Source organism: Scophthalmus maximus, chromosome 9 (genome assembly GCF_022379125.1).
Source record: "Scophthalmus maximus strain ysfricsl-2021 chromosome 9, ASM2237912v1, whole genome shotgun sequence".
Taxonomy (NCBI): domain Eukaryota; kingdom Metazoa; phylum Chordata; class Actinopteri; order Pleuronectiformes; family Scophthalmidae; genus Scophthalmus; species Scophthalmus maximus.
In genome coordinates this window covers 22,269,551-22,285,000 of record NC_061523.1, presented here as the reverse complement: position 1 = coordinate 22,285,000, position 15,450 = coordinate 22,269,551, and the positions used below count along the sequence as shown (strand labels likewise).

Here is a 15,450-nt window from a genome sequence, read left to right as displayed (position 1 = left end):
TGCTGTGAACTCCGTATCAGAAATGTGTTATTGACTTATTCACAACTTCTCTTCTTGTAATGCTCCTTTCGAAAATGGAAAAAAAAGAGATGACAATTTGAGACACAACACAAATAATGTATTTATTACATTATCAATGTTTTATACGACGAAAGGTGACACGTCCCGTTTCACTTTTCCAAAGCCGAAAGATAAAACACTTCAGTCCCCCTGAGCTGTTTTCAAAACTATAACGGAGCAAAGAACAGCCAGAAACTTTTAACAAGCTTTTTCTGGAAACTAAAATTTTCTATTGCGCAAAAAAAAGACAAAAAAAAGGTTGTGAACTCAAGTAGCTGTAAAAATACAAAACTTGAACAATAGTTGTGTAAATTGGCTACAAAAGAGAAGTACTTGCCAAAATCAGCATCTGACATTCAGCTGGGTGTTGTGTCAGCTTAGTATCAAGTTGGTAACTTGTCCAGCACATTGGAAGGGAGCAAATTGAAAACCTGTACCTTAACACAACAAGAGAATTACAAAGAAATTGCCGTTCTTCGACCGGGTCGTCAGCGGGACGGTCAGAAGAAGCGCAGGCCGCCGTGCTGCCGCTGCTGGTAGCTGATGTACGACTGGACGAGCGAGTCGGGGATCCGGGGCTTCACAGTGTTCAGGGCACCTTCAAAGTGTCTGGCCTCGATGCGGTGGGCTTTGATGTCCTCCTGCAGGGCCAGGAGGGCGGCCTCTCTGCATACTGCCGTTATCTGGGACGGGAAACAGAGACAGAGGCGGTTCAGCCGTCGGGGGCCGAGCGACTCGCGCGAGCATGCCGCGGTCAAAGAGGCTGGTCGACTTCAGTTCGGCAGACCGTCGAGGTTTAGACGCGTGTGTGGTATGTGTGGATTTATCTCGAGCTCGTGGAATTATCGTTATCTTGTAATCATCAATAACTGTGCAAGGCGGTCTGAAAAATGTCGACCCTGTTTCCCGTAACCCCTCAAGATGATGTTTTGTTTCGTCCACACACCAAAGATCTTTAGTTGTCTGTCACAGAGGAGCAAAGAAACCAGGAAATATTCACATTTAATTAGCTGAAATCCGATAACTACTTGAACTGATTAATCGATTATCAAAATAGTTGACTATTCATTTAGTAATCGATTACTTATTGATTACTAAACATTAAGGGCCCACACAGAGAAATTCAAAATGGCCTGTATAGGAGAAAGATGTAAGACGCTTTTTAAGAAGTCGATCGGCCAAATGACATCACATAATAATTATAAAAAAATGTTCAGATGCATCAAATGAAATAGGTGCAGCAATAGTTCAAGGAGGTCTTAAATAATGACCATCAAAATAGTGAGATGGTGATGTGTTTACAAGAAGGAAGGAGCTGACAGAGTCACAGAAAACAAAATCATTAATTCTGGATAAGAGTAAGTTGAAGTTTAGTTTTTGCAAACATTTCCCAGAGGAGACCACACACAGAGTTCAGTCACTCACCAGTCATTTAGTCAACTTTGGTGTTTTAAACTGGCGAGGACGTTTTAAGAATCAGCCAGACTTCATTTTTTGAAGTGAGTTGTAGGATTCACGTTCGCCTCCTCCTGCAAGCTGCAACGCAACAACGCTTCACTGGAAAAAAATGTGGTTCCCCCAGCTCTGCCCTTCAAGATTGTGCCGAACTAATAGGATTATTTCTGCCTTCAGAGCAGCTCTTTTAATGAGAAATGTCTGTTTGACCAACATTTCCGATCGTGTACTACAGTGTAAATACAGTAAGTCCCTGCTGCAGCCTCTATACTACCACGACTGATAGAATTATGCAACGGCTGACATGGCGGAGTGCTGCAGGTGACCTTTGGGGAGAGATTCTGCACACGCCAGAGCGGTGACTCACTTCCGAATCCGCGGCGATGGCTGACGGAGGCCAGGCACCTCTCCCCGGCGGTGCCACCCTCCTCTTTTTCATTTCTAGAAGCACAGCCTTGTTCGGAGTCAGGGCAGCTCACAACCCTTCCTCCGACAAAGAGCCTCGCAGGAAACTGTTGGCCTGTATACAGCCACTGATAACGTCTGCTGGGAGGTCAGCGGAACATTGAACAGAGAAAGTCTGCATGTAGAGCAACGTGGGCCCGATGTGGCCCGAAGCGCTGCCCTTCTACGTACAGCTGCACTGTGTGGAAACAAAGTGGGCTAGTTGTGATGTTCCACCAAACTCCTCCAGAACATCTTCAGTGCTCCTTGTCATTAATTCCTACAAAAGTGTATTGAACTCTGATGGAGGGATGAACAAGTTATTCCACAGGACATTCCCCAAATTCAGTGTTTTGCTGATGGTGGTGGGAGACTGGAACCTCCTGAAGGACTAGGATGTGGTAGAGCACCGCAAAATCCTAAAGGCCCAGGAAAAACCTTCTGAAGTACTCCTGCAAGCAAGTCCAAGTCTCCTCGACCCTTCTACAGGACCTGTAGACCTTGAAAATGACCACTAAAACTTCCAAAACAACACGCAGAACCATTCAAGTGACCATCAGAACCTCCAGAAATTCCTAGAGGACCTCTAGAACCTCCTCACTGACAACTACAACCTCTTAAAGGACCAAGGCAACCTACTGAGTGACTACTGAAACCTCCAAACACCATCTGTAGAACCTCTTCAGTGAACAATTAAACCTGCTAGACCTCAAGAACAACCTAAAGGAACGTAAGAACCTTCTAAGTGACCATCAGAACCTCCAGCATCTCCTAGAGGACCGCTAGAACCTCATGGACAATGACAATCTCTTAAAGGACCGCTATAACCTCCTAAATGACCACAACCGCCTACTAAAGGACTAGTGAAACCCCGTAAAACCATCCATAGCACCTCTTCAGTGAACAATTAAACCTGGTGGACCTCTAGAACAACCTAAAGGAAGGTAAGAACCTTCCAAGTGATCCATCAGAACCTCCGGAATCTCTTAGAGGACCGCTACAACCTCACGGACAATGACAATCTCTTAAAGGACCTCTATGACCTCCTAAAGGACCACGGCAACCTACTTAATGACTGCGAAAACCTCCTAAAACTATCTGCAGAACCTCTTCGGTGCACAATTAGACCTCTTAAACAACCTAGAGGAACTCTAGAACCTTCCCATCCACCGCTAAAACATCCAGAGAACAACCTCAACAACTGCGGGAACTTTGTAAAGGTCCTTCTTTAAAACCTTCAATAGATTCTGTAAATAATGTAAAATCTTATTGCAATGATGTGAGGGGAAATGAGAGGTCGGTTAGCTTAGCCATTTTGTCTTCATTTGTCTGAATGTGTCTGAATACTTCACGATTAACTCACCTCGAAAAAAAAATAATTTAAAAAAAGATCATGAATGTTTTATGACAACACTGGCTTCATGGATTGTGAGTGAGTAGACAAGTGGTTAGTTTAGGTTTTGGATATCAAGACGTACAATGTGTTAGCTCCTACAACAAAAGTGCAAAGCAACAAGAAGTTACAGTACAGTGTTCCTCAATGACCTGATCTTAAGGAATCATACTGAAATGTTATGTATTATGTCAAAAAGAAAAAAGAAATTGTTGCCAGGTTGCTTGTTTTAAATGCAAAACACTGATTAACCCATTTTTAATGGCCAAAGTTGAAGCAAAGCCAAGTTCACACCAAATACCTAGATAAAAACTTATTTATCTCTCTCTATATATATATATCTAATATGAACCAAACACATCTCCGCAGTTGAACAGAAACATTAACATTAACATGACATCATCGCGGACAACAGATACGGAGCGCAGACTTAGTGGAGTCGAGTGTTGAAGTCATGGCGTTTTTCAAGGGTACACAGTGAAATGAGGGGAGATGGCTGCTGGAGTGTGCTCGTACGTGGCCCAGCGGAGCATGCACGGCCCGGGACAGGTGCTTTGCAGATGTCAGGATGTGGGGGCCCTTCGCCCCTTCTCCCCCCCCCCCTTCTTCTGCTTCTTCGTCTGTTTCGAGCCACATGATTTAGGCAGGGTAAACACACGGGGCCGGGTTAATTTCGTATGAGGGTTTCCCATCATTCAAGTAATTTAGGTTGCCTGTCAGTAATAATGATGGAAAACAATGAAGCCATGTATCCCCGGCTCTCTGTTTACGAAACGGCGTGAGGGGCGAGCGAGGAGAGGGGTGGGTGAGAGAGCGCGCGCGAGAGAGAGAGGGACGCCACATGTTGAACAATGTGATTTAGTGTTGTTTCCAAGCAGCGTCCATAAACAGGAAGAGACAAACACCGCAGCACAATCAAACTGTAATTTCTTATTTATGTTGAGACTTGACTTACCAGGACACACGTTGGCCTCCCTGGGCCACGATCTCATGATTCAACAGTTAATAATGATTTGGTTGTTTACTTCAACAACACCCCTCGGGGTTTATTAAAAAAAAATAAAAAAAACATTTTTAAAAAAGAGGGAGGGGAGGGATGTCCGGAGCTGCTCTGAAGTACGCACACACACACACACACACACACACACACACACTTACAGGCCCCCACATTCATGCTCGCTGGGTTTATGAGTGGGTCTGTGAAAGCGATCAACAAGCCAGTGTTTCCCGCCGTGTGTTTGCCCGTACAGGCCTTGAAAAAAAAACACCAAGCCACAAAGGCAAACAGGGCGAGCAGGGCGAGAGCGAAAGAGCAAGTTTGTTTGTAAACGCGAAGGCATTCCTAGAACGGAGCCAAGAGTCCAGCGCCGACCCGACCCCCCCCAGAACCACCTTGATACCCTGCAACAACCCCCACCCCCCAGAAAAGCAACCTACTGCCCCCCTAAAGATGGGCCCCCTGCACTTCTGGGAAGGAAAAAGAAAACTGCAAATGTGTGTGTGTGTACTGGGGGGGGGGGTTCAGTGGTAAAGACTGCTGAATTGCAGCAGGCCAAATAAATTACAGATCTCTGTCTTTTTTTTATACATTTTATTGCAATGCAGACTTTATTTTTCATTCCCTTCATAAATTATGTCAGCAATCACTTGATTATATGGGGGGAGGGGGGGGGGGGGGGGGGGGGGGGGGGGGGGGGGCTGAGCTGATGCATTGCAGTGGCGGCGCTCTGGTGGTGCAGGCGCGCTCAGACTTCCTGGAGGTGGCGCGTGGCCAGTCGCAAAGAGGCGAAAGCAAACGAGAGGAAGGAAAATCAAGAAGCTCTCAGTTTTGGAGACTGAGGCTCAAACTCGCTGACTCAAGATGACCCGAGAGCCGCCCCGGCCCGGAGTCAGAGAGAGAGAGGCTCAGACGACGGAGCGAAAAACACAAGAGGCAACGGCGCAGTGGGTTCTTCTACAGCGGCTGGTTCACGTTAATCTGTGACGTTCTGTGACAAACTTTAATGGTCACACACAGCCACTGAATCATGGTTTTCAAAATCTGTTCGTTCAGCAGATACTTGCTGACGATACAACACTTTCTTGGTGACACCAAACTCCTCATATTGCAAAACTCGGTTAGGAATATTCTAGACATTATATTATATTCAGTCCAATCCGGTGTGGTCGGGCCCCTGACTCTGTGTCAATATGTCTAACATCATAACAGATGTGACAGTGATGTTACTGGTGGAGCATCCTACTGAAAGTATTGGTGTCACTTTACTGTAGCTGCCTTCAGAGATGCCCAGAAGTCAAGACTTTGGGTACATGAAAAGCGCTTTATAAATCCAATATCTTATTATTATTATTATTATTAAGACAATTTTGTCCTGAACTTTCCCGTAGGGACTGTACGCTAGAGCGCGAATGTCCGCAAATGTCGCTGCGGACATCTTCCAGATCCATTCCTGCCAGCCCCCTAGTGGCGCCGCCCCTCGACTCAATGTTCGGGAAATGTTTGAACGCTGTTCCGAAGGCGTCTGACTCAACCATCGCCTGCTGCATGTGAACGGCAAACTGCGGAAAATGTTCCCCCGAGACGTTTTTCGGACTTCTTTTTCCGCCACGGATTGGATTTGGATCGTCTCCGAAAGTTTGAAGCCGTACCAGCTCCGCACCTCGCACATTTGGAAGCCACCTGTTACCACCCAGGCCTCCACTGAGATGCTCCAATGGCGGAGCAGGGAGCACACCGCCTTGCTCGAAGGCACATCAAAAATATGCTCCATTCAAAGTCACTATGATTTATCGTCTGGACACATGACAAGCGAAAAAAAAAATGTTTATAGCTTTTCCCAGCAGCCACATTTGGACAGACATGTAGAGACAAGTAGCAGCGTCATGAAGACAAAATGGAAACATGGACTTTGGCAGTTCAGTAAATAAAAGTATTGTGTATTACATCATACATAAAGTTTAACGTTCATTACACCGTCTTAAAAGTCTGGAAGCTTCGTATACCACCAGCAGAAGTCCTCGTGTCAGTCACTCCACCGTAATAAAACCTCAGCCGAGCCTCTTAAACCACAGAGCATTTTAAAAAAGGGGGGGGGGCGGTCGCTGGAAAAGCGATAGATACTCGATTGGAGCAGCGACCACATCCTTGTTTCCACATATTACTCTAATGACAAGTTTCCTCCCGGTGGTTCTCAAACCCCGCCTCGGAAAAAAAAAGACCAAGCCTCACGAGCGCGAACACGCGTTTTTCTTTACCACCAGAACGTGTGAGGAGACGTGTACGTCCGACATGTTCGGAGGAGACTGGTCAGATCTTCACCTCCGCCAAAGATTGGCCTCTGGAGAGTGAGACGGAGGCGGATAGAAGGTTATCCGAGTTCCGAAATCATCGAGAAGGTTTTTTCGAAATTCAACGAGGGAACTTGTCCAGTGCTATTTCATCACGGACTGGAATTAAAAACAAAACCCCTTATTTGACCCCTTATCTTTAGCTGCAGGGCAACTGGGACCAAAATCAATTCATGAACTTATTAATGCTTCAAAATCACACTACAAATCATTGATATGATTTTATATGACTTACTAGTATTTATGAGAGAGCTCATTATAACATAAATATGACTGGTGTATGCTTTATAAACATTTGTGAGTGATTTAATGGCCGATTGATGAATGGTTATGGCTAATGGTTATTCATTCATGGTTATTATCTGTGAACTTGATGGATTCACTTTCATCAAGTCTAATTAATAATCTGCTAAAAGGTGAAAATGGGGTTTAACTCAGTATGAATGATTTTTCAAGCTACGACGTCTAATGTGCTGTGACAGAGGAAGGCAGAGGATTTTGGTAAGTGACGCCATTTTATTGGGGTTACGACGTGAGGGCTCTGGGGGGGGGGGGGGTCCGCAGGGCTCGGGGGGGCCCCAGGCTCCCGGCAATTAGGGCGCCGCAACGTGAAGCTCCGGATACAACGGCGGCCTTTATGCTCCACTGCTCACTGCACTGCACTTCCCCTTTGGAGCCGCCGCTACTGTACACCCCGCATCACGCTGTTCCCAGTGCACACAGCTCACTATGTTGGACGTATACTGTACGCAGAGCGACATACCACAGTACACCCCCCCCCAGCACTGAATGTGAGGTCCTGTTGTCCTTGTAAGAGAAGACAACACCAAACTTGAAATGACCCCGGAGAGGAAATTAGGCCATTGTGCGGCAGCAAATGGTAACGAGACACGGCGAAGAATAACACAATATAACTAAGAATACAGCAGAGTGTGTGTGTGTGTGTGTGTGTGTGTGTGTGGGGGGGGGGGTTGCATAAACACACCTGACACTTTTCAGCACTACAACATGGCGGGGAGAGGTTTTATGAGTGGAATAAAGAGTTGGTGAGTATCATCATTTAGATGGAGATGCATAATAGCGACAGTAAAAGACCTGAGGCCTCTTTGAATTTTGTGCTCGCGAAATAGAACTAGAGGGGAAACTGTGCAGCGTGAAGACGGAACAATGTCACACCGAAGGCATGGGATGCTAAAATATGTGGCCAACAGATCCACAGGGGACCGTAAGCAGAGGAAAGTGTCGAAAGCCGTCAGACGCGTTCACTACAGCAGGAACTACGATCCGCTGGCAGGAAAAAGTGTCCCGAGAAACAATTTTTACGGACACGTGTGACCCCACCTATACACAGCCCCTCCGGAAAAGTTCCCCTTGAAAACCGCCTGAAGTCAGCAGGTCCACTGTAAACGGGAATACACAACTTGTGCCGTAAGTCAAGTCATCAGAGTAAAATCATAATTCAAAAAAAGAAAAATTCCTCATGTTGACACACACGTCACAAAGCCGCTGCGTGCACACAAATCTAATCATACACACCCACTGAAGGTTTTCCCTGTAATATTGTAATATTGACCTCACTATGTAAAGTGCCTTCAAATAAAATTGAATTGAATTGAGTTGAAGCACGCGGTGTCACTCCATTAGTAATGCAATTGCATATTTCCAACCCCCTCAGTAGTTCCCGGGGGGCGGCGAGAAGAGGGGGCGCGTGCCACGAAACAACCTGTTCAAGCGGGACCAAAATAAACTCTTCTGAGCAGAAGTGAGGGAGAGGGAGTGAAGAAAAGGGAAGAAGAAAAAAAAAAGAGGGAGAAAAAAGCCCTAGCGACTGCTGGCGGGAGCGTACCAACGTTCCTCGGGTCAAATCTGTCTGGTGTACTTTTTCGCTTCCTCCTCGGACAAAGGTGCTCAGTGAGTGTGTCAGACGGCCTTAATGAAGGGCCTGTTGGCCGCGCTGCCGGCAGCAGATCCACTGGACCCGGAGTGTGTGTCTACTATCAATCCGCCCTTGTGTCTACAGCGGGGCTACATCCCCCCCCCCTTCCCCCCTCCGCCCCTCCATCACACACAAACGGCCACATTTACAGGAGCGAGCCCCCTCCTCACCCACTCCCCCCTCGCCTCCCACAAAATCTCTCTCCTCCATCAATCCACAAGTCCTGCACACATAATTTGCAGCGTGCAGACACACACACACACACACACACACACACTGCATTTGCTCATATAATACATAATCCGCTGCACACACACACACACACACACACACACACACACAGATATGGTTAATAGGCCAACGCACAAACACGCACAAACACACAAACACACACACACACACACACACCCACACTGCATTTGCTCATATAATACATAATCCGCTGCACACACACACACACACACACACACACACACACACACACACACACACACACACACACACACACACACACACACACACACACACACACACACAGATATGGTTAATAGGCCAACGCACAAACACACACACACACACCAAGCGACAGAACTACTGTATGTGAAACCTCACATGCACATACAGGCCCAGACGCATGTACATACACACACACACACACACACACACACACACACACACACACACACACACACACACACACACACTTAAACACAGTACATGTATGTTCAGGCTGGGCAAAAACCAGCGTTTCCAATCTTTCACGAAGAAATCTTGCACAAAATAAGCAAACGTGTGTTTTGCGTAACAACTCATTTAACGATGGCCTCGCTCAAAATAAAGGAACATTCCAAAAAAAAACATTAACATGAATTGCAGAAGTTACACTTAATATAGAGATGCACAGTGAACAATTGAAGAGACAAACTGTTGGATATTGGCTCTAGGAGGAGTTCCCTTATGCGAATGTAAAAAATCAACCCCCTCTCCAACCAGACCAGGGTACCACCACCACCATCCCGACCCCTTCACTGGAAGAGAAAAAAGAATCTGCGTCCAATTTTCAGGGAGGAAATGAAATAATATATAAATCAAACGACGTCGGGGGGGTGCGCTGCGCTGCGCGAGCCCAGAAGAGCCCTCGACCAGAAATAAAAGGGTTCATCCTCCAAAGAGGAAGTGTCTGCAGTGACATGCCTCCGCCAAGAGAAACAAGGCCTGACCACAGCTCCATGTGAAACCTATTTCAGATTACAAGGCGAGAGAGCGGGAGCAGAGTCACGCGGGGGGAGAACGGAAACATGGCACATGATCATAAATAGAGTGGAGCGTCTGTGTGTGTGTGAGGGGGAGGGGGGGGCTACATGCTTGATGCAGAGGAATTCAGATTCCACACAAAACTCTCGATGATGAAAGTGTGATGGCGTTGGCTTCTCCTCCTCCTCCTCCTCCTCTCCACCACCATGTGTTACAGCTGAGACAATATGAACCAGGGGAAGATATTACACACCAGTGTTCCAGCAGAGAGAGAGACACACACACACACACACACACACACACACACACACACACACACACACACACCAGCAGGCAAACGATCCACAACTTTGTTATGCTATGATATCGAGTTCACGCCGCTGTTTATACTTTTCCACTTCTTCGCCTGAATCAAATGTGTCGTCGCCAAACTCATCGTCTCCCGGTAAACATGAGATATTATGTAAATAGATATAGATATGTATATACACACTGTACATAGATATCCATAACATTTATTAATTTCGGGAAATAACCATTACACTTTCATTTTTGCTTTCTCACCTCTATATGTTTTATTTTTGATTCATCCTCTCAAATAAAAAGAAAAGTTGTTAAGAGAATCGAAGGACTCAAACACAATGATTCCACGATGAATCTTCACGTTTCAATATGGCGGAGAAAAAGTCATTAATGAAATTTGACCTAAATAGAAACTAAAAACAGTTTTAGTAGTATTTACAAAATGATGCACAAAGTTGCTTCTTCGACATGTTGATATCCGATCAACATGTTATAAGACATCTGCCTCCTAAAAAAAGATGTTTCCATGGCAACTATGAATGTGCTCTGTGACCTGAAGGCTGCTGTGTTGTGTGTGGTGACAGAGAAGGCGTCTCGGTGTGTGAGAGGCATGTTTTCTAACTACGTGGGGGGGAATGTTTGGTCACGTTAATGGAGGATGTTCTGATGCTGTTGCGTGACTCACCGCGACTCATGTTCGTCGAGCGACGGGAAGATCTTCAACACGGAATCTTCCTACGAAACAATTTCCAAGTGGGGCGACTGGTTGTTATCGTCTCAGGCCCCTTACTCATATACCTTATGTTTTGGAAAGACCTGTGTGGGACAGCACCTGTGCTTGGGCTGCACAGTGTTAAGGTTGTCTATCAGTGTGTGTGTGTGTGTGTGTGTGTGTGTGTACATATGGGAGTATAGCCGGGCTTTGCCTTTAAGGGCGTATTTGTCCTCGCCCCTTAATCAGACGAATGAAAGCTGCACATTCTCTCCGGACCTGGGAAGGCAGGGATGGCATATTTACCAAACACACCCACACTGAAGTGACCTGGAGACTCAGAGTGTGTGTGTGTGTGTGTGTGTGTGTGTGTGTGTGTGTGTGTGCACGTGTGTGTGTTAACGTCAAGGTAGGTAAAACTCCACCTGTGTGATGTGCTCCACTGAAATGTTCTCTTTCCTGTTCGCGCCCCCCCCCCCCCCCCCCCCCCCCCCCCCATCTTTCATAACATGCACAGTACCTGCTGCAGCGGTGAATGTTCTCATGTATTCGTGAAGCCGGGACAAACAACATACGCACACGACGCGGATGAATGTTTCCGATTTACAACTTTACGGCTCAAGGTTGAACAGATTCGGCTCTATCTCCAAAATGACTCTCATTGCAAAGGTCGATTTTTTTTTTTTACTAAAAAATGGAATAAGGGCATTTTTATTTTTATATATAGCCTGTTTTTTTTTTTTTAAAGTTTGGAAGCAGAATTCCTGTCCAGAAGTCTTTTTTATTTTTTCAAATGTAATTTTACATAACTTTAAGCATCACAAATAATAAAAAAAATATATACTTTTGCCCCTTCATTTTTTGAGTCCGGCGGCAGAAATAAAATTTTTTACTCGGAGGGGACTGGCAGGGAAAACTTTTGGGGAAATGTCCAGAGCAACTTTTGCTGGAAAATACCCGAACTTCAGTGCATGTCTGAAAGCAGCTGTAGCCAGGCTTCAAATGCCATGTCCTAAAAAAAGAAAATCATGGTGATACTGCATGAATATATATAGTAGATTGGAGACGCGTCCCTCTCAGTGGTCGCCGGCCTTACGCGACGCACCGCAGAAGGGAAATGTTTTCCTTTTCATCAACCTTTATTTAACCTGCAGCGTCGACTTACAGAACAACATGCTCACAATGACGAGAGGCAAAAGGCCCGAGGGAAGAGGAAGTGAGGCGAGGTGTTTCACACTCACACACACACACACACACACACACACACACACGCGCGCACACACAGTCACAGAGGTGTGAAAGGCTTCTTCCCCCTGCAGCCTTTGTCGAGCTGTTGACTGTGTTTTACCGTGTCCACTCTCATGTTTTTCTGAGTGGCAGCGTGACCGCTCCTGTGGTCGGCCGCGTAGAAAAATGAAACACCCGCGCGCGCACGTACATGCACACACACACACACACACACAGACACACACACACACACACACACACACACACACACACAAACACACACACACACACACACACACAGGGCTAGACTGGGGGTTAAACCACATTTTGGAAAATCACTGCCAACTTCAGACCTCGTCAGACACGCATTCCACCAAAGCTGACATGTTTATTCGATGATGATTACAGATCGTTTCTTCTACAGGAGACTCGGATATATATATACATATATATATATATATATACATATGTATGTATATATATATGTGTATATATGTATATATATATACAAATGTGTGTATATATATATATATATATATACACACATATATACATATATATATATATATATATATATCTCAGCCTCGCAACATTGTGTATGGTCACCTTTATTCAAACGGCAACACGTTCTTTTTGTTGATGCATTTTTTCGCGCCTGCGTCCTTGGTGATAAAAATCTTTGCAACAACAAACACCGTGGTCATAAATCAGACAGACGACGCACAAGAGCCAGGGGAGGAACAGCCACAACCACAACAGGTGTTAAGAGGAAACCATTTGTCTTCCTGTGAGGGTGGTTTTGATCGGTGTGTGTGTGTGTGTGTGTGTGTGTGTGTGTGAGACATTATATAAGCCTTATTTTTGATCCAACTCTTCTTGGTCTTTTACTCCTTGAAAACACGTTTCAGTGAATTCAAGCTTCTATTTTAAAACCGTATCATATTTACAAAAAGGACTTTAACGTCCTTAGAACCGGTGCTTCATCGCGTTGCGACCCAGCGCGTTGACTTTGCTGACGAGAAGCCGCGGAGCGGCTGGGTAAAAAAAAAACCAACAGAGGGGGGAATAGCTAAGCATCGCGGGCAGCACATTGACGTCAAGACACGGTGTTGATCCGCCCGATTCGTACGTCCTGCAATCGGAACAGACTTGCTGCTGCCAGTGTGTGTGCAAAAAAAAAGAAGAGGAAGAAGAAGAAGAAAAAAAAGAGAGCGAGAAAGAGAAAGAAAACAGAGTTAAGAAAACAATTGCGCCAGTGAGTTTGAATGGCTGTCAGCCAAGCGTCACAGACACCTGGGCCCGGACCAAAAAGAACTCTCCCCCCGTTGGAAGGGGGGGGGGAAGAAAGACCCACCACTATGGAGGTTTGGGGTCAAACAAAGGCAGAACACACAGAGATATTCTGATAACGCTGAACGCTTCAGCTTTTTCAAATTAACCCGCACCCGCCCTCCTCCCTTTTGGAGATGGAGGTTGCAACATTGTGAAATCCTGACGGAGGGCACGCGGCGGCCGGAGGGGCTGGGCACTGCCCCGTCTAAACAGACACTTCCGGCTCCGGCCGTTCGCCGTCCGCGCAGAGGGAGTCCTGGCTTTTTTTTTTTTTTTGCGTGTGTCAACAGCTTGTCAAGATCGGCTAAGTGCTCCTTTCGCTGTGGTGTTTTTTCGCACTGCACTTCCTGGGGGTCGCCTGCCAATCAAGCACGGCGGCGAGGAGGCGCGCAGCGTCCGACGCCGACGGAGTTTGAGTCGGTGCCGTCAGCGAAGCAACGCAAACTCACACGCTGCGGCAGACAAACTGGAAATGTCCAGTGTGTCCACGAGTCCAATCTGCAAATGTAGTTTCTGTATGAGCACATTTACTTCCATGTCCAAATACCTCCGAAGCGTAGAACTTTTTCGGAGACTGTATGTGAGAACGCAAATGTTGCTCCGGAACATTCCGGTTTTTCCGTTTTCTGGAGTTCATGCCTTACAACAGTTAAGGAGACGTTTTTTTTTCCTTCCAATACTGGAAGGCTTTCTGCAGGATCCTTACTTCAGTATTTCTTGCTTCGATTCAGCTGAAGTGTTTGGTCAGGATCTTCATCTAGTCAAAGACTAGGACTAAATGCAGGATTCATAGTAACGGCATGGTAGCGCGTGCAATTTGCCATTGACTCGCTGAAGCTAAATGAGGATTACATTAACCCTTCCGGAGTTTGAAAGCTGTTTAAGCATCAGGAGTGTGTACATTTATTGCATATTCAAGTTGTGTTTAACAAGTTGAATATGCAATAAATTGAATCCAACCTCTGTTGACTAAATTAGTATCCGTGTGTGGTTGTTTTGTCCTTTTCTGAAGAAATTGCACGCACTTTCTGGTTGGAATGAAATCTCTTGATATCTAAAATTGAAGAAAAAAAAAGGAGTCTTGTATCGAAACCCGAGAGGGCTTCAGCTTTTCAGCAAGGCTACAAACAAGGCCTGGAACCGACTCTGTGCTTGTGACAGGGTGCGATAAATCCTGCAGCTCTTTTTCCTGTCAGGGCTTGATCATAAACAGGAGAGGAAGAAAAAAAAGAAAGACAGAGAGAGAGAGAGAGAGAGAGAGAGAGAGAAGTGGAGCAGCATCACACCTTCCTTCAGGTGCGAGTTAAGCCCTTCTCCGTCTTTGTGACAACACTGCGATTACAGTATCGAATGTTGCTTCTGTTTTTTCGGAGGAGTGGCGGCGGAGGCGAGGAGGGGGAGAAGCCGGCAGCGGTTTTCTTTCTCTCGCGCCGAGCGTGAGCTGAAGGTGTCGGCGAAGGGTTCAGTGGGAAGGTGAGGCATCGGGGAACCAGGTGTCACTCCGGGCAGGTAGGGAGACAGGTGATTTTAACAAGCTTCTATAGCTCTGAGCTGACAACCGCGTCCTGCGACCCCCCACCTCCTCCTCCTCCTCCTCCTCCTCCTCCTCCTCCTCCTCCGCGATCCGGCCTCCCTCTCCTCCAAAACAAGCCTGAAATCCCAGGAATGTAATTAAGGCCAAAGCTTCAGGTAGTCACCACCGCCAGGAACGGGAGGACCCGCCTCCCGCAGGCCGCGCACGGCTCGCTCTCACCGTGACCACCCGGAGCACTGAAACCCCTCTTCTGTAGGCGAAGGGAATGCGAAGGTGAGACAAGGTGACGGGTTCCATCCCGGCACCAACTAGAATGAATCTGTTCTCATCTCAGTGAGCCGACAGATAAGGCTGTGGGTGTTCCGGGGCAGCTTAGTGGCTAAATGGGCATGAAAAGGATCCAATCTTCCAGTAAGTTTCAAAATGTCAACACATTTGTTCAACACGGACAT

General features: G+C 46.4%; 1 protein-coding gene across 2 annotated transcripts in view; it reads right to left on the bottom strand.

Moving 5' to 3' along the window:
* Positions 1 to 96: 96 nt before the first annotated feature.
* spata5 (spermatogenesis associated 5) overlaps positions 97 to 15,450 on the bottom strand; it is a 107,068-nt gene continuing 91,714 nt past the window's right edge. For both annotated transcript variants that reach the window (XM_035650538.2, XM_035650539.2), the window contains exon 17: positions 97 to 743. In XM_035650538.2, coding sequence (XP_035506431.2) covers positions 561 to 743 — 183 coding nt within the window. In that variant the 3' untranslated portion in view covers positions 97 to 560. The remainder of the gene's footprint in view (positions 744 to 15,450) is intronic.